At 42.0% G+C, this 25215-nt stretch overlaps 1 protein-coding gene across 1 annotated transcript in view; it reads right to left on the bottom strand.

The window, feature by feature from the left end:
- LOC140574440 (Na(+)/H(+) exchange regulatory cofactor NHE-RF2) overlaps window positions 1–25215 on the bottom strand; it is a 61929-nt gene that overhangs the window by 35496 nt on the left and 1218 nt on the right. The window contains exon 2 of the mRNA XM_072694272.1: window positions 20562–20822. Within this exon, the coding sequence (XP_072550373.1) occupies window positions 20562–20822 (261 nt within the window). The remainder of the gene's footprint in view (window positions 1–20561; window positions 20823–25215) is intronic.

Here is a 25215-nt window from a genome sequence, read left to right as displayed (position 1 = left end):
GCAAAACATTCTGCTACATGGCTGCGCTTATTTGGTAAAATGTCCGAACCTGGAATGAAACATCGTCTGCTGAAGTTAAAGACAGCTGGACTTGGCACCGATCCTTCCAAATTACCAATCGATGGTCCATGTACATGTGTAGCCAGAAACGTCCAGCTATAACTGAGGCTCAAATCACACCTGTTCAGAAGTCAAAACCTCATACCTCATTAGGGTTTTGCTTGCTTTTCCTTTTAATTGAACTAAGCATGAAGCTAAAAAAAACTAAGCTAAATTCACTAAAGGGTGCTTGTTATTATTTTCACACCTGTTTTCAGAGTGTTACTTTACCAGAGGGCTCCCACATGCCCACAATTCCAGATTCCAGAATTTCAGCACTCTGTAAAAGGAGAGCTCTGAATTCTTGCTGAATCTGTTGTTGGTAGAGTCAGTCGCACAACAGCTCTTTCCCATTTCATGTTTTTAGCAGCATTCACACTAAAGGCTAGTACTGTCTATTTGCCACTCAGTAAGCGTGGCTGCAGTGACTCCAGAAACCCTGCTGAAAACCAAGACGAGGGCAATGTCCAGCCTGTCGTGTGGGGAGAGGACAGAAGCCACAATCCAGAAAATATTCACAAACACACACAAAAAGTTTTTAGACAATGTAAGAACATACGGTCATATATAGGTATATACATACACAGTGGCGTGCAAAGGTTTGAGCACCCCAGTCACACTTTCTGTTACTGTGAATAGAGTAATAAGATGAACAGATCTCCAAAAGTCTCCAAAGGCCAGAAGTTAAAGATGAACATGTTGATGAAAATGATGAAAATGTTCAAAGAAAACAAAGAAAATGCTTTACTACATTATGTGTTCTGTACAATTTTGGTTACAGACCTTAATCATCTTCTAAGGCTATGGCTTGTTCACAGCCTTCACTTGGAAAAGCCAGGTGATGTAAATTTTAAAGCTTTACAATAAATAAAAACTCTAACCTTTGGGGATACTCAATACTAAGTACGGCAAGTTCAGACTGGTTTACTAGGTAGTACTGACTTGGCAAGTTCGACTCGTGAGGACGGGAGGATACTGTACAGTAACTCTGCAATTGAAACAGCAGCGTGGTGCGTAACGAACACATCCGGGCATTCGGACTGTACTTAGCTACATGTGAGCTTTTGAATGGAGCAGTACTTTGGCTGCAACTGAAGACGTTTCACAAGTAGACAAGAACGCAGATTAAGAATCGGCCCTTGTCCCAACAGCATGGGCTCCTTTAAACTGCTGCCTAGCACAAATTACAGTTACTGATGCTCACAAAACAGCAGAGGGCTATAAAGGAACACTTTTCCAAATTCATAGTATAGAGTGGTGGAGTTGAAGTTTCAGAGAGAACTCTTTGTAGGGTCGTTAGAAAGGCAAACCAGTACCTTTTCAACTGTTTGACCTTTGGCAGACGCTGGAGGGGTGGTGCACTGTTCTACTGTGCAGCAACACCTGCACAAATATGAATATCACTGAAAAGTGATCAGGAATAAATCTTTCCTGCATCCTTCTGGCTGGCTACAAAGGTCATTTTTAAGCTGCAATGCTTGCCAAATGGGGTGTTACTTACTACTAGCCATGCAGACTGCCAAGACTTTTTCCCTTTTTCTGCTTTTTAACACAATATAACTCCAAGTAAATCAAACTTCTGTTAAATCAAACTGTCCACTTAGGAAGCAACACTGATTGACAATCAATTTCACATGCTGTTGTGCAAATGGAATAGACAACAGGTGGAAATTATTGGCAATTAGCAAGACACACTCAATAAAGGAATGGTTCTGCAGGTGGGGACAACAGACCACTTCTCAGTACCTATGCTTTCTGGCTGATGTTTTGATCACTTTTGAATGTTGGTGGTGATTTCACACTCGTGGTAGCATGTAACGAACTCCCACACAAGTGACTCAGGTAGTGCAGGTCATCCAGGATGGCACATCAATGCGAGCTGTGGCAAGAAGGTTTGCTGTGTCTGTCAATACACCAGGAGACGTGGAGGAGGCCAGATCCTCAGGCCCCTTGTGAGACCATAAGCTGATGCGGTTGGCCCTGGGTTCCTCCTAATGCAGAACAATGATAGTGTGTCAGCAGTTCCTGCAAGATGAAGGCATTGAAGCTATGAACTGGCCCGCCCGTTCCCCAGACCTGATTCCAATTGAGCACATCTGGGACATCATGTCTCGCTCCATCCACCAACGTCACGTTGCACCACAGACTGTCCAGGAGTTGGTGGATGCTTTAGTCCAGGTCTGGGAGGAGATCCTCATCAGGAGCATGCCCAGGCGTTGTAGGGAGGTCATACAGGCACATGGAGGCCACACACAATACTGAGCCCCATTGTTGACTTGTTTTAAGGACATTACATCAAAGTTGGATCAGCCTGTAGTGTGTTTTTCCACTTTAATTTTGTGTAACTCCAAATCCAGGCCTCCATTGGTTAATAAATTTGATTTCCATTGACTATTTTTGTGTGATTTTGTTGTCAGCACATTCAACTTTGTACAGAACTTAGTATTCAATGAGAATATTTCATTCATTCAGATCTAGGATGTGTTATTTGAGTGTTCCCTTTATTTTTTGAGCAGTGTTTATTCAGGCCTTTTAGACAGCAGAAATTGCTTTCATGTGCTTAGCTATTTACATTAACAAATATTTTAACAAGGGGTTGTTGCCTGCTACTGTATGTATGCGCATGTTTAATTGTATGCCATAATCCAAACTAGGTTCTAATAAGATGATATTTTGTTAAAAGCAGTTTAAAGACGTTGCACCGTTTTGTTGTTGGTTATTCTCTTGTTCTGGTTTTACACAAAGTAAATTTTTGTCCTAAAAATGCAAGAAAACGAACATGCATATCGGGCTCCTGTATCCTGGAGCTGGATCAGCATCTGACAAAATTAGCAGTCTGTTTATACGAATTTGACCCTTAACCTTGATTCAGGACCCCTGAGCTCAGAAACATTTTCTCTTGGGGCTGATTCTCCCAAGCAGATTGTATTTCACCATGGTGCCAGTCTGCTGAGACCCCTAGGGAACACACTTTGGTTTGAATATTTATTAAACTCTGCTCTGCTGGATACGAGTAAATGAATGGGAGGAATGAATCAGTTGTGTAAATTTTGCGTAAAGGTTTATTTGGTTAGTATATATTAGTAATAATTAGTGATATAATGGATCACGCTAATCTGCTTTGGGATGCACATGGGCCGCACATTAACTGCCAAGGTTCAACCCTAACAGTGTGGAATCCAGATTTACTGCCACTGCTACTTTTTACAGTAATGATTCCCTAAATCTGGGATGTTGCCCTCCAACATCCCAATGGGAGTGATGAGGAGAGAGCTTGGCATCTATCCACCCAGAGAGAGCCTGGACAATTGTGCTCTCTTGGGCTCTGGCTGCTGATGGCAAAGCAGCATGACCCAGGATTCAAACTCGCCACTCCACTCCACCTCGTAACTGCTACATGACAGACTGTGTCAAAAAAAGTCACCAATACAAACAAAGCCGCAACATAAAATACTTTCAAACTAAAAACTTAAATTACTCTCACTTTCTTTTTTACTGATCTGACAAACGATCCATGTTAACCATGACAAACCCATCCATGACTCAAAATCTAGATCCGAGCCGCATACTTTGTGATCCATTGCACCACTACTAATAACTTTATATACTTAATGTGATTAGGTTAGATTAAGTTATATATTAGTAATAACTTTCAACAGTCATGAATTAGCATGACTGACTCCAGATTAATCTGATCAATCACTGATACCAGACGCAGTCAAATCAACCTATTTAAATACAGCCAACTTCATAATTCAGCATTCTATTCATATTGGTTATCATGTCAGCACTTTTAAATGAACGCTCCCAAGGCAAGCGCTCTCTTGGAGGGTACAGATATAGCTTCTGTTGGTATAACAAAGCAAGCAGATTATTTAAGAATCCTACTTAACAACTACTTCCAACAGTGGAATATAGGTTGGGTCGATATGACAATGATATCACTACACATCACAACACTACTTTTAGCTTTTCTGAGGTTTAACCAAAACCATAAATGTAAATATTTATTCAGTGTTTCACACACTTGCTCCACACCAAGTACCACTAACCATGAATATTTATGCTGTTTATATAACGAAACATACAGCCTGTCGTCCGTGATTGATCAAATATCATACACTCCAAGCAAAAAGGTTCTATAGCAATAGTATAGTGGATCGCTTTTAGTAAGAGCTATTTTTATAGTTATTTTATAGTAAGAGTTATTTTTATTAAAGGTGCATTGACAAAGACCACATTTACCACTTGCGTTGGACATGGATAGAATTTGGCCTCCAATCTTTAACTCATCCATTCAGTGAACACACAAAGACACACACACACACACACAGTGGTCACATGCGCGGAGCGGTGGAAGCAGAGTGGGTTAGGAGCCTTGGTTAGTGCACTTGTACAGTGGCAGATTAGCGAACCTAGGTATCGAACCCACAACCCTACCATCTATTAACCCAGCACTGCAACCACTGAGCCACCACTGACCCCCCCCCCACAACTATATACACCATTCCACACCATCATTCCACCACTAGTGTGGCTTCTTTTTAGAGCAGTGAAGGCCCAAATCAGGATCACTGACCTTGGGTTCTTACAACAGTCATGTTCAAATTCACACACACACACACACACACACACACACACACACACACACACACACACACACACACACACATCTTTGTTTACACAGATGTGTGGAGGCAAAATGAAACCAAGGGGGGGAAAAAAAACTTGAGAATTGTGTTACAATTTCACACTTCAGGAGAACATGGAAAGCCCACGTGAAAGCGTCTCAGCCCCTCCGAACCTTCCATTTGAGGGGTCCATTTGAGGTTTTGAGGACGTGCCAGCATTCAAGTCCTCTGGTTCTGGCTTACTGTTAGTACTTACACGCAGAACGTGTATTTTAGACATGCTTAACTTCCCTCAACAGGCTCACGCTCTCTCAACACCTCCTCCGTCTTCCAGGGCCCGGACCAGATGTGTGCATTTCAGAGCGAACGAGGTCAAGAGTGGGTGTGTGGGAGCATGAGAGGGGAGGGGGGGTGCCAATAATTTGAACTCCATGCGTACATAACATACGCATGCCATGCAGACAACGAAGGAGAAGAATGCAGATGATGTTGAGCACTGTGACTAACATGGTCACAAATGTGAAATGCATGGCGCATTATTAATGATATAATTGATGTAGGCAGTGTGTATCTTGAGTACTTCGTCATGGCTTTGAATGAAATCATCAATTACAGATGATAAACGTCAAATGTCAAAACAAAACAGCATCAGAAACTCATCTTTTGCACATGCCGAAGGAGCTCCGCAGAGAAGACATGAGGGTTTGTACTGTTTACATGGCCTGTGCTGCGTTCATACTTCAACAGAGTTCATCTGAAAGTGGAATGCGGCCGACCTGCTCAGAAGGTCTCGGCCTGTTTGTTTGGTGTGCACCAGGGTTCAGATGGCAGTGTTCTCACTTGTTCTAACACTGCAATCACCCCAGGGTTTGTTTTAACTGCACCAAATACACACAAAGGGAAAGTTGACAAGGAAAGATACATCCAGTCCCAATCTGAAGGACAGTCGAACATCAGTCAGTCAGATAAAGTGATCCAGGTTACCCTTAAAGCAGTCAAAGCTGATTTCCCCACTTAGCCTAAATGTAAATGATCAGTCATCAAGTCAAGACATGACATTAAGACATTAGTAACATTAGTACCACTTGCCTTATATTGACTAGTTCCCCCTTGTGCCACCACAACAGTTCTGACCATTTGAGGCATGGACTCTTAAGCCATCCTGTGGTATCTGGCCCAAGAAGTTAGTAGTCCAGCAAGTTGTGAGGTGGGGCCTCCACAAGCATTATTGGGCCTTAGATGCCCACATTCCTGTTGCCAGTTCACGGACTGTTCTTTCCTGGACCACTTTTGTAAGAACTGCCTGATGTTAGGGTGATGCTCTGACCAAGTCTGGTCGTGCAGATCTATACAATGCTTTGAACACATCACCTTCGAGAACTGACTGTTATTCAGTGACTGACTGATAATCAATGTTTTTCACTGCATGTGCTAATGTTATGGCTGATCAGTGTATTGCCCATTTTGTATTAGGTTAACCTTGGAAAAGCACATAATACACACGTATTAAAGAATTTTAAATTCCAGTTCTCAATTTATGCTTCTGTAAGTGGCAGCATCACCAATAACTAGGCTTATATAGGTTTAACAAAACTATGCATTCTCCAGAACTTCCCCAGAGAAGTCAGAGAAACACAGCCAGCTAAAAAGCTGTTGGTTTTGTATGTAAACTTTGCGGGATGCTTAATGTAACAGTGAACTTAAAATAAATAAATAAATAAATAATAATAATAAAATAAATAATAATAATATTCTAAATTGTGGCCTCTGGTCCTTCAACATCTCAGATTTTTTCTTCAACATCGCAAATTTCAGATTTGACTGCATTTGGGCCAAAGGACAAATGATGCATATTTGACTTCAGGCCCAACACAGAAGCAGGAGGCCAGCACAGGCAGATACAGTCTGAAAGAGAAGCCCTCTCAAACTTTCTATTAATCGCTGCTCAATTTGGTTCTCATTAACCACCAGCACCAGCACAAGTACCCAGTCTGGTCTGTGGAAGAGAAGACGTCTTTGCTTTGTGATGCATTCTCTATGCACGAACACAAGCAAGTTAAATAAAAAAGTAATATAAATAAAATAAAACTGGACACAGACATTGTGAGCAACTTAAAAAATGTATCCAAATAATCCTGAACTGCAGCGACTGCAAGAGAGAGCCGTGCGATGCAGTTTGGAGGTCAGTACGAAGAACAAAAGGCAGCCAGAACAGAACAACACACAGTCAAGCGAGATGATGATGAACATGTGGCGGCTCAGGACATGACTGTACTTCTGACCGCGTGTAGAGTGTGTTTCAGGCACCAGGCAATGCAATTAAGTGCTAAGAATGTGGGGCAAACTATTTAAAATGTGGTGGTCACCGCTCCGGCTCTGACCCATTTTTGGGGGGTATTATTATACAGGCTTTCCCGAGGAAGGTTATTTCACATGACTCCTTGTACCATCCACCAGGCATTGGTGCGGTTTTCTGAATATTCACATTTAATTTTAATAAAATTAATTTTAAAATATTTCTTAAGAATATATATCTTAAGGACTACCCTTCCTTTCATTTAATCTCCACTCAGAAAGTTGCTACCAAGCTAAAATAGATAAATTGACTCTTCAGTAGGTCCAGTCATCGGCCCAGGTCTTAAAACGTCTTAAAAGCTGGCAGGATCAAACTAGGAAGCTGCAAAAAAGGGCAAGTAAGTGGAGCTCTTTTAAGCACAGGTGGAGGACGGTGATTGGCCGAAGATTACACTGCATTTGAGTCTCCTGGTAGAACTTTTGCCAGAGCTTTCATTGACCAAACAGGAGCTTCCAAAGCTGGAGCGGGAGTTAGAGGTGGGCAATATGACACTATTTGACTGTATTGTAATACACTATGTATTTTTCTGAGCATATTGTAGATATCGCCAGAGCTTAAGGAACACTGAGCAGCTGACTTTTTAATTCCAGAGAGTGTAATTAGTCCTGTTTAACTGGATGAAGGTCAGCACAGTTTGAATAAAAAGATGTGTTTATACTGACACACTGTTCCATTTTAGTCCTGGTGTGCTGTGCATTCATATGGACATACATGCAACTGAACCACAAGGAAAAAAAAAAAAAAGTGCCATATGATGCATGTATGACAGAAGGTTGCAGGTAGAGATCCAGCAGGTGTCGCTGTGTCTGCGGGCCCTGTATGATTCACTAGCGGAAAAAACGTTAAAAAAAGAAAGAAAACCTTTCAAATCTTCTTGATATCAGTATTAAACCAATTTGTTGACAATGTTGACATGTTCATTTGTTTACAGAATAATGTATATTTTTGTAATATATATATATATATATATATATATATATATATATACACATACATACATACACATCTTTATTTTACTGAGGCACCTATACTAATCAGGGAAATAATAATGGGCTAGTTTTGAAACACTGTAGTGTGGTTTGGGACACAGCCCTGCTAAATTAGTGTGTCGTACAGAAGATGTTAATACACAGAGGTCTAAACGTAAACTCACTTATGTTGATACTAGACTTTGTGGGATTGGTTCGTTTAGATGCCTTTGGTTCATACGTTGTTCATACTACAAACGAACCAGAGCTCCAGAGTTTGTTTAGAAATGGGCTGAGACCCACCTGCTCAGGCAGTCTTGGTCTGCTTGTTTGGTTAACAACAGAGCTGTATTGTATCATGTTTTGTGAAAATGGCCTTAAACATTGCAATATAATATTTTCTACCAGCCCTAACTGGAAAACGATTAACAACTCGACTGGCTTAAATACTCCAATGCAAACAATTAGTAATATCAAGGTCAGCGAAAATGATTATGGTAATGTCCATATATTGTACGATTAGTTAATAGCGCAGTTATCGTGACCAGCCTAGATCTTACAGCAAAATTATGATATTTCAATAGCAAAGACAGATCAGATGCCCATCCCTGTAACACAACTGTTGTGAGAGTTTGTGTTGCAAAACTAGTCTGCAGCTTTTCTTGTGAGAATACTCACAAGTGCCTCAAACACTCCATCCCCTCCTGCCAAAGGCAGTGCACATAGTGCTAATGACATAGTTATGTTGCTTCTCTCAGAATGAGTCCTTGACAGATTGTCAAACATTTGTACCCACAAAAATCTGAAGCAGCCATCAGCTTCCTTTGTTGCTTCATCACAGCTGATCAGTCTGACTCCTCACGTCTACAATGAGCTCTTTTGTTTTGCTGCAACTCAGGGCCAGCTTGTTGCTGCCGCACCGTTTTTTCAGCTCCACCGCCTCATTTCTGCACGCTGCTTCGTCTGTAGTGCTAATTAGCCCAATTACTAAGACATGCTGGGTGAATTTGATGACATGGTGCTTGCTAATGCCTCGCAGTGCAATCACAGCTCAATGGGCAGTTCAGTCTCAGACTGCCGAATCCGTATTAGAAGGTGGGCAGGAACTGGAATTCATGCAACAGAAGACGGCATCATAGTTAACTAGTTTAAGGTGCACCCAGTGCTGACCCAGATCTGCAACACAAGCATGTCTAGCCCCTGTAGAGAAGTGCTGCCAAAAGAATACGTCTCTCTGATGCAGATCAGCATGAACCTGTTGGCACCATGCCTAATGCCAGGCGTGGGCTAGAGGGGTACACAGCCCCAGGATTGAGTTCTCTGGAATGATGGTGCTCCATCCAATACTTCTGGGACAAGATGGGGAGTTGAGGATGAGGTGGGGTGGTGATCATCCAACATCCTGATCTCATTACCCAGATAAAATGCCCATGTGGCGCACGTATGGTTAGCCCAGCTGGGAATCAGAAAGCTTTGTCCAAAGGTTCCATGTTGGCCCTACATATGGATGCCCACCAGGGTCCAGTGATGGGACAAGGAGGGGCTAATATTCTTAATATTCTAGCTATTTGGGATTAGTAGGACCTAACAAGTATAAAACTAAACTTTGTTTTTTGTAAAACCGACTCCTGAACAAACACTATGTCCTCTTATAAGGCCAAAGATCATGGTATCATGGTGCAGAGAAGCAGAAATGTAATGCTCCCATGAGAGGATGCAGGGTCCCAAGAGGTTAAACATGGGCCCCATCAGGGTTGTACACTGGGACCTAGACGCATATGAGATTAAAGCGAGCTGTAACTATAGGGCCCATTTGGGGAGCCCAACTAGGTCCCAATAACAACACGCATACAAACCCACTCAGAACCCACGCCCACCTGGAACCCAACTAGCCCACACGTTCTTGTGATCAACATAGCATTTCGGTCTGTCCCTATTCAAAGAGATGACCTGAAGAAGCCTGGTCTGGTATGACTGGAAATAACTGCCCGGCGGCGTTGCAAATGTGACAGGCGAGTAATGCTGCAGAATCTGATAGAAAGCCTTCCCTGGACAGTAGAGACAGTTACTCCAACACAAGCAGGATAAACTGAATGAGCAGGTGTCTGAATAATTTTGTTCATATGGTATAGTTACATAAGCATTCACTTTCTGCATTCTGTTGACGGCACAGAAACGTGCAGGATGGTTTTATATGTATGTATAGCCTATATAACCTAGCTAGTGGGTCAGAATAAGCAATGATAAAAGTATTGGGAAAAATCGGGAAAAATCCAATAAGTACACTGAACGGAGGTCTAGTAGGATCACTAATGCCATCACCATGGCAACATTTATGTGGCTGTGTGCCTCCATCGGCAAGGGCACAGATTCTGCTACGAGGCACGTTTTTGCATGTTAATGCAACACTGGACTGAGTATCTACTCAAATACGGTATATTTGAGTGCTGTTACAATGGGTCTGAGTTTGAGCATTTTTTTCTATCATAAAGGCAAATGTACAGCCCAGAAACTATAACAACAAGCTTTACTTTGTTATGCCTGCAAAATTCATCTGACTTTTTCAGCAAAGAGAGAGAGGGAGATCAGAAAACATCAGGGCAAATCAGACTAACAGCCAACCCAGTAAAAAAGAACCCTCTCCGAGGACACCACAACAATCCACACATCCTCAGCAAATCCACATGGCACATCAACAGCTGCAAGACAGTCATAAGGCACAGCCAGTTCCTGTCTTCTCTCTCTTCCTCTGTCTGTCTCTTTCTTTACATCTGGCTGTCTCACAGTTCTCTTCTCTCCAGCTGACTCCAGCGAGCAAATTTTGGAGCTGCCATTCACACGCCTCTCAGGATGTACCAATTAGACTGGCCCTCAACTGTTCGCTCGTCAGTCTGGTCCTCCGGGGTGAATACAGAACAAACCAAGGACACTTGGTATCTACACAAGGAGACATGGTATCTACTGGCAACAGCAAAAATATGTATGTATAATAAATAGGGTTCACCTTAAATTCTAACACAATGCAGTCATGACAAATTTGAAGTATAAAGTAATTCTGTATTAGCCCTCAAACTGTAAGGCCCATATGTGGATTCCCTACGCTCACAACAACGCATTACTCTGCAGTCTACAACCAACCAGACTGAGAATCAGGCCAAAAAGTGGGCTAAAATTTGATTAATGTAAAAGGTTAAAGAACCTTTTAAAAGTGTGAAACAGTTCTTTTAAAAGTCCTTTTAAAAGTGTGAAACAGTTCTTTTAAAAGTCCTTTTAAAAGTGTGAAACAGTTCTTCAAACCACAAATAGTTCTTCTGTAGCATCCCTCAATGAACCCTTTAGTAGCAGCTTCATTTTTAGGAGTGTAGGAGTGAATGCAATTGGATGATTCATTTTTCCGTTATTAGAGAAAGAAAAACGGGTTATTCTTCTCAATTTTGTCATTGCCAATATCAACCTTACCAGCTAAAACTCCCCATCACCCCAGAGTGAAGGCCAGCATATGCTTGTTTAACACAACATGTGAAGTACCACCACATCTTTCTGAACCACCACTAATGCAACGTCACTGGACAGCTTCACACGCTTGGAGAAGAACGCTAACTACCAGATCTGTTACATCAGTAAACGGACACCCACCTTAGCCAGCACTGTGCCAAGTGAACAGGGGACAGGGAGAAAGAGGGACTTAGAGAGTCCAATGATGCTTCCTTAGATTCCCAGCCATGTATGACTGTGGTATGACCAGGCATGAACCGCATAATCGTCTGCTAAGCGATATGTGATATGTCTTGAGGAGGATGGGTTCCACTTTTCAGGAAGGTGGGTTCCACTCTCATAGTTCCCCATGCACACAGGGGGGTTCTATCCCACTGGATGCTGCTTTATACCCAAGTTGCAAAAAGCACTACTCAAATAAATTCACTTCAGCTGAACTGTACATCTACAGTGCATGTGTACACTACTGAAACTCTTCCCACACAAAGTCCCACTGGCTTGAGTGGGATCATTTCTTCCATTCAGTGATGATGTAACAGGAGCACCCCTCCTCCACCTGCTGCTCCCCACGCTACAACGGCCTCAATAAGCAGCCTTGTGCTCGGACCTGGGAAGAGATAAGCCAGCGTGGGGACAGCACCTGCTGCCTGTAACAGAGTGTGTGCGCGCGAGAGTGTTGAAGTGTTGTGTGATAGGCTGAAAGAATGGATTGTGCTGTTCTATGTGGTGAGAAAGTGACACTCAACACTCTGGTAGCAAAGCAGGGCCAGGCTATGCCCTGACCAGGCCAGAGCGAAGTCTTAAGCCAATCAGAGAAGGAGAGAAGACAGAGGGGCTGGGTAATGTGGGAAGAGTGTTCATTTGCAAACACAACACTGCTTGGGTCAGTTTCACATCTTGGGACTAATCAGGGTAAAGAACAACTGCCAGATTCAAATTAGGTCAAAAAGTGATAAATGCCAAAAATGGTGGTTTACATGACAGTGACAATATTTACCATACATACAAATGTTTGTGGACACCCTACATCTAGTAAATGTATTCTGCTACTGTAATATGCACCCATTGCTGACACAGATGTGCAAATGCACACACACAGCTTGTCAAGCCCCTATAGAGATGTACTACCAGTAGACTAAGACTCTCTAGAGCAGATGAACATGAACCTTTTGGCACCAGGCCTAATGCCAGGCATGGGCCAGAGGGGTATAAAGCCCCCCCCCCAGTTGAGCTGTGGAGCAGAGGAACTGTGTTCTCTGGAATGATGGTACTCCACCCAGTACTTTTGGGGTTAGCTGGAGAGTTGGAGACGAGGTAGGGTGGTGCTCATCCAACATTCTAGAATCTAGTAGAAAGTTTTTTTAATACCCTTGATTTCAGAAGAAACTATGTCCCATAAACTTTTGTCCATATAGTGCATCAGTCTTAAAGACACAGTACTTCTTTATTCTAATGGACAAATTGATGTCAAAATTGGCATGGTAAGTCATAAGTTTTGGTACATTAAACCATTAGAACCACATTAAATGTTCTTTCAAAACCCATTTCCATGACAATTCATTTCTAATTTAATACACAAGGAGAAAAGCTGGGAACTGAACTCCACATTGGTCTAGTATTACTCTATTAGAAAGTCAAACAGCCAAACAAAAGACATCAACAGGCTGCAGGAAGGAGATGAGTGCGGCTGTTAAATCTTTGCCATCTAGCAGCTGATTTGTGCAGCAGCACAAAAGCACTTTTCTGCAATCACTCGACTTAGTGACTCACACTGTTTGGCTAAAAATATCTCATATAGGAAATAGGCAATGCTGAGGGCCTTTAGACTGAAACTGCAGGTCTTTTATAATATCCTGAGCAGCGCTTATCAAATGCAAGTCATTCTCCAGGCACTTTCTGTAAAGGGATAACAACATCAGATATGACTCAGGACAGCTGTCTGCAAGGGGGGAAGCATCACTTCCCTCTAGCCACAACTCAAGCTGTTCCATACTTCTATGCCTGGACAGACTACATGTACAATAAGGACAAGGTTATGACATACAAATGCTGAAGAAAATTTCTGTATTTTCAACAGGTATTACCTAAAGGGAATAGTCACATTATAGGAACCTTGCCTATTTGCAATGTTAACACGAAAGGGATCATCCTAACTGGCCTAGGTCCTTAGCATTTCAGGTGGCAATTCCCCAGTCCAATTGGGTATTATTGATTGGGGTAAAACTGGAAGCCAAAATCATCATCATCACCATCATCATCATTATTATAATCTGTGACACACAGCGGATTATACACAGACATTTAACAAAACACGTCATAAAATGGTCATTTAGGTTAACCAGATTAAAACAACAACAAAAAAAACATTGGTTCAATGTGCAAAGTACATTAAGTTCTTCTTAGAACGCTGCTTTGGGCTGTGGTTCTCCTTGTTGCTAAGCAACAGTAGTGTTGAAACCATCAGTAAACTGTGTTAGCTAGTTATTGTTTTAGTATGTACAAGCAGAACATTTGATTAGATATTGATCCAGCATTGAAGACCTGCAGCCTCTACATTAAAGCTTTCACTCAAGGTCCAGTTTTGCTTTGATCTTATTGGTCAGTGCAATAAACCGCAAAAACAGCACACCAAACGTGTTTCTCCCAATAATACCAATTAGAAGTCCACTAAAAACACATTGCCAGCATTAGACAGCATTAATCCCTCTAAAATTGCACTGTGTTATTTAGGGGGAAAAAATATATATATATCAACCCATATAGACCATATTGGCTAGTACTCTGCTTCCAAAGCCTAAGCCGCATTTCTCGACTGCTTTGTCACAGGGCTGTTCCGAAGCGAACGACCCTTCATAAATGCAGCCTACATTCTGAGTGATTTTGAGGATTCAACTGATGTATCCTTCTAGGCCCTTGGTTACACTTAAAAAATACAAGAGAAAAAATGGTGGAAAAAGAAGCTCCCGATCAGGTTTAAAAATGTTAGGTTTTATAAATATAATTCATTTTTGTGCAGAAATGAAAAAGCAAGTTCCCTCACATGTCTTGTGCTCTGGTAACATCCCCACACTGCCTTGTTAGACTGCCTTAGGACAGTGCTACTGAGGACCTGCTGCAGCTTTTGCTTCGGAACGCAGCTAAGAAATGAAAAGCTTACCTAATTAAGTTGCATTAAGCGAAAACTTGTATTTGTTGCTCCTGGGCTCCCCCTTTAGTTGGGGAGTGTACTTTGAGCACTATGAGTACACATGCTTTTGCTGACAAGCTAAGAAGTGAAAGGATCATGTGGACTGTTGTAGTAGCAGAGTAATAAATAATAATTGTACACAAATATGGCTCAGGTTAGGCAGCGTTACAGAGTTCTCGTGAGAGGTCTTGTGCATGCCCGCCAATGTTACTGCCAGTTCTAGGCCTGAAGTTCTTACGATTACAAGTCTGAGTACCATCAACATGATCTTTAAACTGTTATTTTAAGCAGAACTTGCTAAATTATGTTGCTCTAAAGCACCAAATACATTTCAGCTAATGAACAACCCGCCTAGCGCCGCTTTACCATACTGCCAAATAATCCTCAAACCATTGCTTCTCAGTTTGATTGAGAGCTCATGCTTCACTCACTCTACTTACTCGCAAATCAACAGAAGAATAAACAGAGAAAGAATGCGCCGGAAAGGAAGTAATGCAGGGCAGTAAAAACAAAGCCGCAGCAGAACAACGGTGTCGTCTATCTCCCTCACGTACAGGCAAGACGTACACATGGCTGCAAGCAGTGCACGCACCAAAAAAAAAAAAAAAAAAAAAGCAGCTATGTGGAGAGTAAAACTCGACCCTGGTATTGTTGGTTTATTAGCTCAATGTGTTCCATTAGTGCCGGTGACATTCATGAGCTCCATGAAAGCCAGACCGCAGTTTGGGGCCTCAAGCTCCAAACCTCTTCAGGACAGGAAGTGCTGGAATTCTCGGTAACCCTAGGAGTCCGGCTTCCATGGCAACGACTGGCTCGGCACACTTTGACCATTACGCAAAACTGCCCAAGCTTCACTCCTGGGGTCTCTTTGGGATGAATTCCACCCCTGCAGGTCCTAATCCTTAAACTGATTCGGACTTTGGCCGTCAGTCTGCGAAAACATTTGGATGTTTGAAGAAAGCAGCTTACAGCCAAAGCTCACAGGATGTGACTGATGATCTTCAAAGCAACAGAAAAGACCCAAACAGAGGGTGCCGGTCCACTTCAATGAGGATTTCTTAATAGCTTCCCTAAGAGGTGCATGTCCTTTATCAAAGCGACTCAACATGGCCTACATTTCCTTCAAGATTAAGATGATACCAAAATGAGATCATTGGTGAGACTTCAATAATCAATAATCCACTAAAGCATAGCAAACGATGGACGATATTGCATTGGTATCAGCAGATAACCAATTTGAAACTCTTTAGATTGACTGATATTTTAAAACAAACTATATGTACAGAAGTATTGAGACACCTGCTTAGTCAATGTTTCTACTGAAATCACAGGCATTAAACAAGAGTTTATCCTGCTTTTGTTGGAGTAAGCTGTCTTTAATGTTCAGGGAAGGCTTTCTAAAAGAACTTGAAGCATTGCTGTGAAATGCATTGCAACAGCAATAGTGAGGTCAGGATGTTGGATGATTACCATTCCACCTCATCCCCAAATCATCCCAAAAGAACTGGATGGAGCACCATCATTCCACTGCTCCACAGCTCAATGCTGGGGGGGCTTTATACCCTTCTAGCCCAAGTCTGGCATTAGGCATCATCCAACAGGATCATGTTTATCTGTTTATCCAGAGATAAACTATTCTATTGGCATTACTTTTCTACAGGGACTAGACAAGCTGTGTGTGCGCATTCACACATCTGCATCAACAACAAAAAGAGCACTCATTAGAAGGGGTGTCATTTATTGTCTCCAGATGGCCTTTAAATAAATTCTCTATTAAGTGGCACTAGGGTTTTACTGCATTTGTAACCTTATAAAAATGTTCTTTATTATATTTTTCCATAATGCAAATACAGATAGATGTAGTCCCAATTCCTACACTTATATGTGCATGAACCCACCTCTTCCGCGAATACTTGGGTGAATAGTAGAGTACTAAGGTCTCCTTATTGACTTGTGTTTAGAAGTGTCTAAACCTAGAGGTGTCTTTGAATTTTTAGCCTATTCAAACTAGCTGAGGTTTTTCTTAAGTAAACAGTGAAGCACTTTTGTAAGTCGCTCTGGATAAGAGCGTCTGCTAAATGCCTTAAATGTAAATTAACAATATAGTGTACAGGTATCAGTACACGACTCCCATAGGCCTTTTTAAGATGCGTTAGTAACTTTAGGAAAAGTTAATGTGTTACTGCCTTTACTTGTTTGCCATGTCAAAGATTTCTGTTAAGAAATCTGTCTTGTAATTCATACGTTTTTACTAATTACAGAATGAAGACTAGATCAGTAGATGATTCCATATGACTGATAAATCTGCAAATCAATAACAAAGTTATAACTTAAAATGGATCATCAAAATGAGTCACATTTTTAAAAATGGAGATTTTGAGGCAGACAACTTCCGAAATGACTGTACACGGATCATTACAGTATACCATCTGTCATCTGGTACCTTCCCGCTGTTCTGTGAAACCTTGACATACTGAATAAAGCATTTTAAAATTGCTTTTGTTGTGTAGCTTTAAGGATTACAATTCACACTGTACTCAATTCTTAATTAAAAGTAAAAGTAGCTGCTGCTATTGACTTGCCACTGTTGTGGTCAGACTAAGAGGTCTGTTGTGGTTTATGGCTTTTTTATGGCCAGAGGTGGAGGTGGACCATGTCTGCAAGACTTATTTTTCTGTATAGGACTGTGGTCATGTTACATGAGCCACAAAAAAGCTTCACTCCTGCCCTTAAGCCCTCCTAACAACCACCTCTATGAATCAAGAGCTCCACATTACCTCCAAACACACACACACACACACACGCACGCACACACACACACACACACACACACACACACACACACACACACACAGAAACACATTACCCCCTAATTCTGCAGAAAGGGCCCCATTTCCTGTCTCCCAAGTTCACTCAAAGATTCCTGAAGTTCTCCACTGCACCTTACACCACTAAAGAGAACTGGAGAACACAACATGTGTAGTCCATATATGTCCCCCCCTGGACTCTTAAAAATGTTACAAGCCTACATACACAAACATGTCCACCCCTTCTGGAGTAAGACTCTCTGGTCAGATAAACATGAACCTATTGGCACTGTATCTAATGCTAGAGGGGTATAAAGCCCCCAGCGTTGAGCTGTGGAGCATTGGAACTGTGTTGTCTGGACTGATGGTGCTTAGAAGAAACAATGAATGAGCATATGTCCCAAAACTTTTGTCCACAGATTGTTTATTAAAGCAACCTTAACTGCTGCTACGGTCCCTTTTCCTTTCTGATGTGGATTGCAAGGGTCCAGCCCTCCCTCCTTCTCAGAATCAGCAATTTTCCTTGGCCACCTGCAATAGCTTCAATTATCTTTCTTCAAATTCATTTCCAGTGATAAAAACAATAGGGTGCTTTCTGCCCTGCTAGATCTGCCCCGGCCAACTGTTAGTGCTATTATTGTGAATGGGAGAATCTACAACAGCTCAGTCATAGAGCAGTTGACCACGCAAATTTACAGAGTTGACTGAAAATCGCTTATCCTATGCTGAATCACTCACTCCAGACCGCCTCTGGAACAACCTCAACACACAAACTGTACATCAGGAGCTACGTGAACGGGGCCTGAGGTCACAATGTGCAACGGTGGTATAAAAAGCCACTGCCAGACAGATCACTGTCTGGTAGTCTGGTGGATGAATCTGGGTTTGGTGAACGCTAGGAGAACTCTAACTGGAGCTGTTTTATAGTTCCAGTGCTGTTAATGCTAATGCTGCAGCATTCAACTGTATGCTTCTAACTTTGAGGCAACAGTTTTTAGGGAAGGCCTCTCTTCTTGGAGCCTCTGTGCATAAAATGAGGTCTGTAAAAGCATGGTTTGATGAGTCTGGTGTGGAGGAACTCCAGTGTCCTGTACAGAGCCCCAACCTCAAACCCACTAAACACCTTTGGGATGAATGGCAATGGGAATGGCTATTAAGAGCCAGGCCTTCTGAACCACCGTCAGTGCCTGACCTCACAAACGCTCTTTTAAATGAATGGGCACACATTCTCACATACACTCCAAAATCCTGTGGAAAGTCTTCCCAGAAGAGTGGAGACTGTTATAGCCACAAATGGTGGTGGTTGGGCGGGGCAGGGGGCAACCTCATACTATTATATAGGCTTGTTGCTCATCTAGGTGTAATGGTCTGGCGTAGTGCAGAGTCTGTAAAGGGTCGATTTCATGGTTTCAAAAGGAGTAGAAGGAGTTTGATGTGGAATGTGAACACTGTCAGGACATGTGCCCTTTAAAGACTTCTCTTCCTCTGCTTGGTGTGGTGTTTTGACATCTGTCTTTGCTGGGGGCTTTCTGCTGCACAGCTCTTGAAGTACAGGAACATAAACGCAGAACACACACACTCATCTAGACAGAAACACAACAACGCAGCACACACAAGTTACAAGGCAAAACGCTCTCGACAGCATTCATGTCGAAACGGGGCTGAATTATGCATAGCCGCTGGTAAGAGGATAGTAAGTGAAAGCAGATGTGGGATGGATGTATTAAACAGAGGTTGAGGGGGGAGATCAGTTTGCAGATACAGCGGCTGCAAAACTTAAACCAGAGAGTAAGCAGAGAGTGTGCCGAGAGTAACAGAAACATTTCTTGCGTTGCTTATCAACATGGACAGAACGGTCACACAAGGCAGCCTCTGAGATTTAGCGGATACCTTGAACAGGAGGCCTGTGGACAGATAATCCAATTTTAATGCAGGAGTCAACACTGCCTACTGCCCAGTGCTCCTGGCCACAACATTTAATATTTTGGCTGATCTGTAGCTCTAGAGGCCACAAACCACCAAACCAGCTGAAATCTCACACATTCAGAAATGTCCATCATTAAAAAAAGGAGTGAAGGAAGGGAGGCTTATAGCAGAAAGTAACACTTTACTAGTTTTTGGTACTAGAATAAGCTTGTTGGTGGTTCATTTCTATTAATTTAGTTTGGCGGTCCAAGCGACTGTCCATCCCTGTGCAATGTCAATGGTTCCAGAGATTCATTTGTATGATAATTAATCAGTGATAATCAGCGTAGAGTTCAGGCTGTGTCAAAGGTTAATGTCCTGAACCCAAGCAGGCCTTAACCTCAGTCAAACTTATCATAATTAACCTGTGACCCTGGAATAGATGCAGTTTGTCACTCTGCTTCTTTTTTTCAAGGTCAATGATAATTGCTGAGAATATATTTATATATCTCAGTTCACCCAGAAAAACATTAGGTAAATAAACTGTCAGGCACCATCAGGACGTTAATTATACAAAGCATCTGAAGTGTGTTTTTTTTGTTCAGAAAGTATGCAAATGTGACCCTGTGTCCCCCTCCTGCCTCCACTCCTACACCTTAACCTTTCTATTACGACACCGAAGCATCTCTGGCTTCACAATGAGGGTAGTGACCTATATTCAAATGTCAGCTGGAGCCCAGTCAATGATTACTCATGAATTATAGACAGAAATGAAGTCTTCCTCTTACCGTTACAATGTTTGTATACTGGATAAATAACTAAGGTGAGAGGGTGAAATCAGACAAAAGTGCACCCTTCATGCCTTGATGGCTCAGGTTCTGCACTGAGAAGCAAACACAACCAAGTGATTCTCCCTCATCACTTTGCACACAAGACTTCAGTCAAATGTACCAGACTTTAAAAGAGGAGTAGATATCCCAGCTACCAAATCGAACCAAATCTGTGACAATCTGTTTTTCCAGTATTGCGGCCTTTCAGGTATAATATAAGATTCTTGATTAGGAGATCTGGTAAACATTTAGCAGGGTTATAAGCAGTTACAGGAGTGCGTACCTTTTTGGCAGCCCGCGAAGGAGCCCTCCTGGTAGGCTTGGGTACCTCACTGCTCAGGGCAGCCGGCAGCTTGGACACAGAGCCGTTCTCCCGCTTGTTTGGGGTTGGGGGAGGGGAAGAGGAAGAGGAAGGTGACGGGCTGACTCGGATCGCCATGTCCTCCGTGCAGGTGAGGCGCAGACTGCGCAGGTACTCGTCTGTCTCGCGGTCAACCACCAGAAGCCTGGTCTCATGCTCCACCGCCTTAATCCGCTGTACCACCTTGCAGGAAGCAATAAGACAACATAGTTACAAACGTTAAAAACCACAATAACACCTGAAGTACACCACTCCATCTTTTTCAATTAAAGACAAGCATTAAATTCAGTTCCTTGCTTCCCGATGACGTGTGAATCCTGGGAAGAGATCCACAACATAATTATCCAAATTTGTACATTTTAAAGGTTTTAAAAGGTGTTCAGTCCTTGATTTGATTTAAAGCTAAAGTATTGACAAGACTGGACTTCTGACAAAATGGGGTGATCAGTTAATTTGGTCCAGACATTAAACTGTCCAAACGTAGCCAAATGCACCCTACAAAACTACATCTAGACTAAAGCGCATGTAGTCTACATCTAGATGGGCACTGGTGGCTCAGCGGTTAGAGCACCAGGCTATTGATGTGGGTTCGGTTTCAGGGCTCAGCAAGCTGCCACTGTAGGGCCCTTGTGCAAGGCCCTTTATCCTGCCTGCTCCCTATGTGTGTGTTCACTGCAAATTCCATATGTGTCCACGGCTAGTCCAATGTTGAATATTCTTGTCTTGGCTATTGACACTGATGGGCTAACTACCTAATGAGCTGTGATGTCCACAAAACTGTACTCTCACAATTTTACAAAATTTACTATTTTTTCAACATGAAGTCCCCTACATTCTCTACAGGCGGCCCTGGAGTTACAGGAAACAACAAAAGGACCCATTGCTACAAGATTTTGATTTATTTAAATGACAAAGATTGACGGGGGCAGACAGCAAACAATGCTAAGCAGTAATTGGAAGGCTAAGGAAACAAGATGGGGCTTGGGAATGGAAGGCCCCGGCCTATTCAGCAATGATGCAAAGAGCACAGAGTCTTGAAGACAACTAATTAAACAGCTATGATTAAAACTAGCACTTGTTTAATAATTAAGTTTTGAGCACATTCTACCTAACTACTTGTCTCCATCCACTTTCAACTACCTGCCAAGGCCCAAAATATGACGCTGGTTCTGCTAACCATGGCTAATAGCAATCCGGCAGCTGTCTGGACAATGCAAATTTCCAGTAAAGCAGCCCCTTGATTCGGATCACGTGGAAGTATCTGTACTTTAACTACACAGAACTAAAATCGCTGAATTTGTAAACACTGGACAAACGAAATATGTTCATTAGATATTAATTAGCGTACACTTTTAAACCAATTTTTTCAATGGTTGGGAAACCAAGAGCATTAGTATAATGCTGGAAAAGCTGCAGCTCCGTAATGCAGCCTTAGCCGCCACTGTTATTGGATACAGCGCTGCAGTTTCAGTACAAGTGCCAGCATATATTCAGACAGGAGTTCAAATCATTAGCAGCTTATTTCAGATGTCAGATTCCATTCAACCCAAATAAAACAAGAGGTAACTGAAGCCTGAGGAATATTCTGATGCACTCGTTTGCTTGCTCTCCAAGTCTTGAGCTTTGTTAGCGGTTACATGTTCTTTTCATTTAAAAACAGATGGAATGACACCACTTACGGTTTTGTGTTACTTAATAAGAAGGTTAAATAACCAGAGGTTAAGCTTTTTAAACCCAACAGCTCCAAAACATTCATGAACAAGTTATATGTTCTTATCCTTTTTGCAGTTGTAATACATTTCCAGCGATTGCTAAAAAACTAAACAAAATCTCCTAGAAAAGGCTCTATTCTGACAGAAGAAGAGGCCTGTTCAGTACAGGGACCATCACCAGAGCACTCGTCCCTAAGCATGCATTATAAAAAAGGAAAAAAAAAAAAGCCTTTGAATTGCATTCAAGCCCTTGGTCTTCATTGCCGTATTGTGTCGGTGATGAAAAAGGGCCAGATGTCCCATACAGTCAGTCAAACAGAGAGAGAGACACACACACATGCACATAGCTCTCAAGAGCAAGTCCAGACAGCCAGATCCACTTTTTCTGAGCCAGTGGTTTGCGTGATTAACTAGCTCAGCCTGTGCTACATCATGTGTTTGGAGCCGAATTCAGCTGAACTTGCAGATCTACAGAGTCACATTATTGCCACAACAGGGCACGCATGCTGATCCACAGCCTCCCGCCAATGCAGGTACCTGATATGTGAACGGTCACATGTTTTTGACGAAAGCCAGGTCCATTTACAAAATAGGCCTCTCTGTTGAAGCCATCCTGCATGGAAACACAACAGGCCTGTAATACTGAAAGCCACTGGCTAAATCTCAAACGGGCCCTTCTTTGCATGCAGAAGCCATTATTTCATGACGTGTCTAGTGCACTATATAAGGAGTAGGAAGCCAGTTGAGACATGGTCACTGTTGATGTTGGATAAGGGCTAATACTGTCTCTGCATTTGGGATGCTGGTGGAAGCATTAGCTGAGGGTCCTGTCAGAGCAGCTGTCAGAGTTACAGGGCTCCCAAGAGTTGAACATATGATTACTGGGTCTTCCTACTAACATCTAGGCCTAGTTGTTACTGTAATACTATTGTAACCATGATGGATGGGATGTCTTCTGTGTCACCCCTCTAGATCTTTTAAGTTTAAGAACTATTGTTTCTAATAAAATGACTAGTCTATTGTACCAGTACTGGGCAGGGCCTCCATTTGCTCTCAAAACAGCCTCAGCTCTTTGTGGTATAGATTTCACAGGATGTTGGAAACATTTGTTTGACATTCTGAACCACATTGACACCACTGAATCACGCAATCCCTGCAGGTTGTTCGGGAGCAGGAAATCTCCTATTCTACCATGTACCATGTCCCAGATGCGTTCTGATGGATTCAGAGCTCACTGCCATATTCATGAAACCAGTTTAAGAAACTAATTTGTGATGGTGCATTATCATGCTGGAAGCAGCCATTAGACAATAACTAGGGTAAACTGTGGTCATGAAGGAAAGCACACGGTCAACAACAATAGTCAGTCTGTGGCATTAACAGGCCCAATGTGTGCCAAATGCATTCCCTGCACCACTATACCACCTCTACCAGCCTGGACTGCTGACACAAGACAAGGTTGAATCCACTGATTCACGCTGTTGGGCGAGTGGTTACCTGATATACCGTAGCCTTTCGATCAGCTCAAACTAGCATGGTTATTCTCCTTTGACCACCTCTCATCAGCAAAACGTTTTCCTTTGCAGACCTGCCGCTCACTGGATGTCTGTTCTTCATACCATCATTCTGAGCAAATTCTAGAGACTGCTGTTCTACAAATCCCAGGAGATCAGCACACCTGCACATCTGGCACCAACAATCTTGCCATGAGGAGGAACATTACCAGAAGCTGCTGGCCTGTTTTTTTTAATTTGCCTGATTTTAAGCACTGCTGCCACACGATTGGCTGATTAGATCATGCATTGTATGAATGAGCTGGTAAACAGGTGCTTCTAATAAAGTGTTTGGTGAGTGTCTATCATATAAACACTATGATTAGAAAAGGCCATTAGTCTACTTAGCCATGGTAGACTGACTACAATTAGGCTACTGAAAATGTAAGGCCTATATAATATAAAATATATACAAATATATTTACAAAAAATGATCAGACTTTAAGAAACAGAGTTTAAATGGTACAAAGGTGGATATGTTTTTTTTTTCTTCGTATCCAGTCAAAAAATATCTAAGGCTAGTTTTTCAGACCCAGTTTAAGGCTCGACTAATACAATGTCCAGGAGTAGGAAAAAAAAATATATAATAATATATATATATATATATATATATATATATATATATATATATATATATATATATATATTTTTTTTTTTTTTTTTTTTTTTTTTTTTTTCACAATAAAATCTACTCATATCTGGACGAAGTGATACAACACTCAATAACTGTTAAATAAAAAAATCTGCAACAGTTATTGCACCACCAACAAAAATTGTAGAAGTAAATCATATGGTTTCTTCCACACACGTTTCTTTTACCTCCCTAGAAACAAAATTCAGGGTCTAAAAAGTACGTAAACATATTTTTATATTTATCCATATGTACATTTAAACGTGTCCCATAGCAGTGACCGTCTTAAAGCGGCTAGCTAGCACTAGCTACCACAGGACAGCTGCAGCACTCATTCATTTCCCCTTTACTGTAAACTGGTCTGTAGAAGAACAGACGTGAAATACGACTATTTTGTACAATATTTTACACTCTTCTAATCAGTAAGTTGCTTCATTTCTTATGCTGACCCCCAAAAGTTTTCACAGCTTTGTAGAAAACAAGCAACCGGAGGATCCGCCTGTCTCACCTGCTAAACACATCTCCTGTCCACCTCCAGCTGCTCTTTCACACGGGTCACTATTTCACTTAAGTAACAACACTTTCACCAGGAACTGACTTTAGACTAGATTAAGTTACTCTTAAGTTACTGCTAGATTAATATTTCCTACGTTTTTAATGGTAACGGTCAGTTACTCGTT

This window comes from Salminus brasiliensis, chromosome 12 (assembly GCF_030463535.1).
Source record: "Salminus brasiliensis chromosome 12, fSalBra1.hap2, whole genome shotgun sequence".
In the NCBI taxonomy this organism is placed as follows: domain Eukaryota; kingdom Metazoa; phylum Chordata; class Actinopteri; order Characiformes; family Bryconidae; genus Salminus; species Salminus brasiliensis.
Note: the sequence above shows the minus strand (reverse complement) of the source record. Positions and strands in the feature narration are given on the sequence as shown.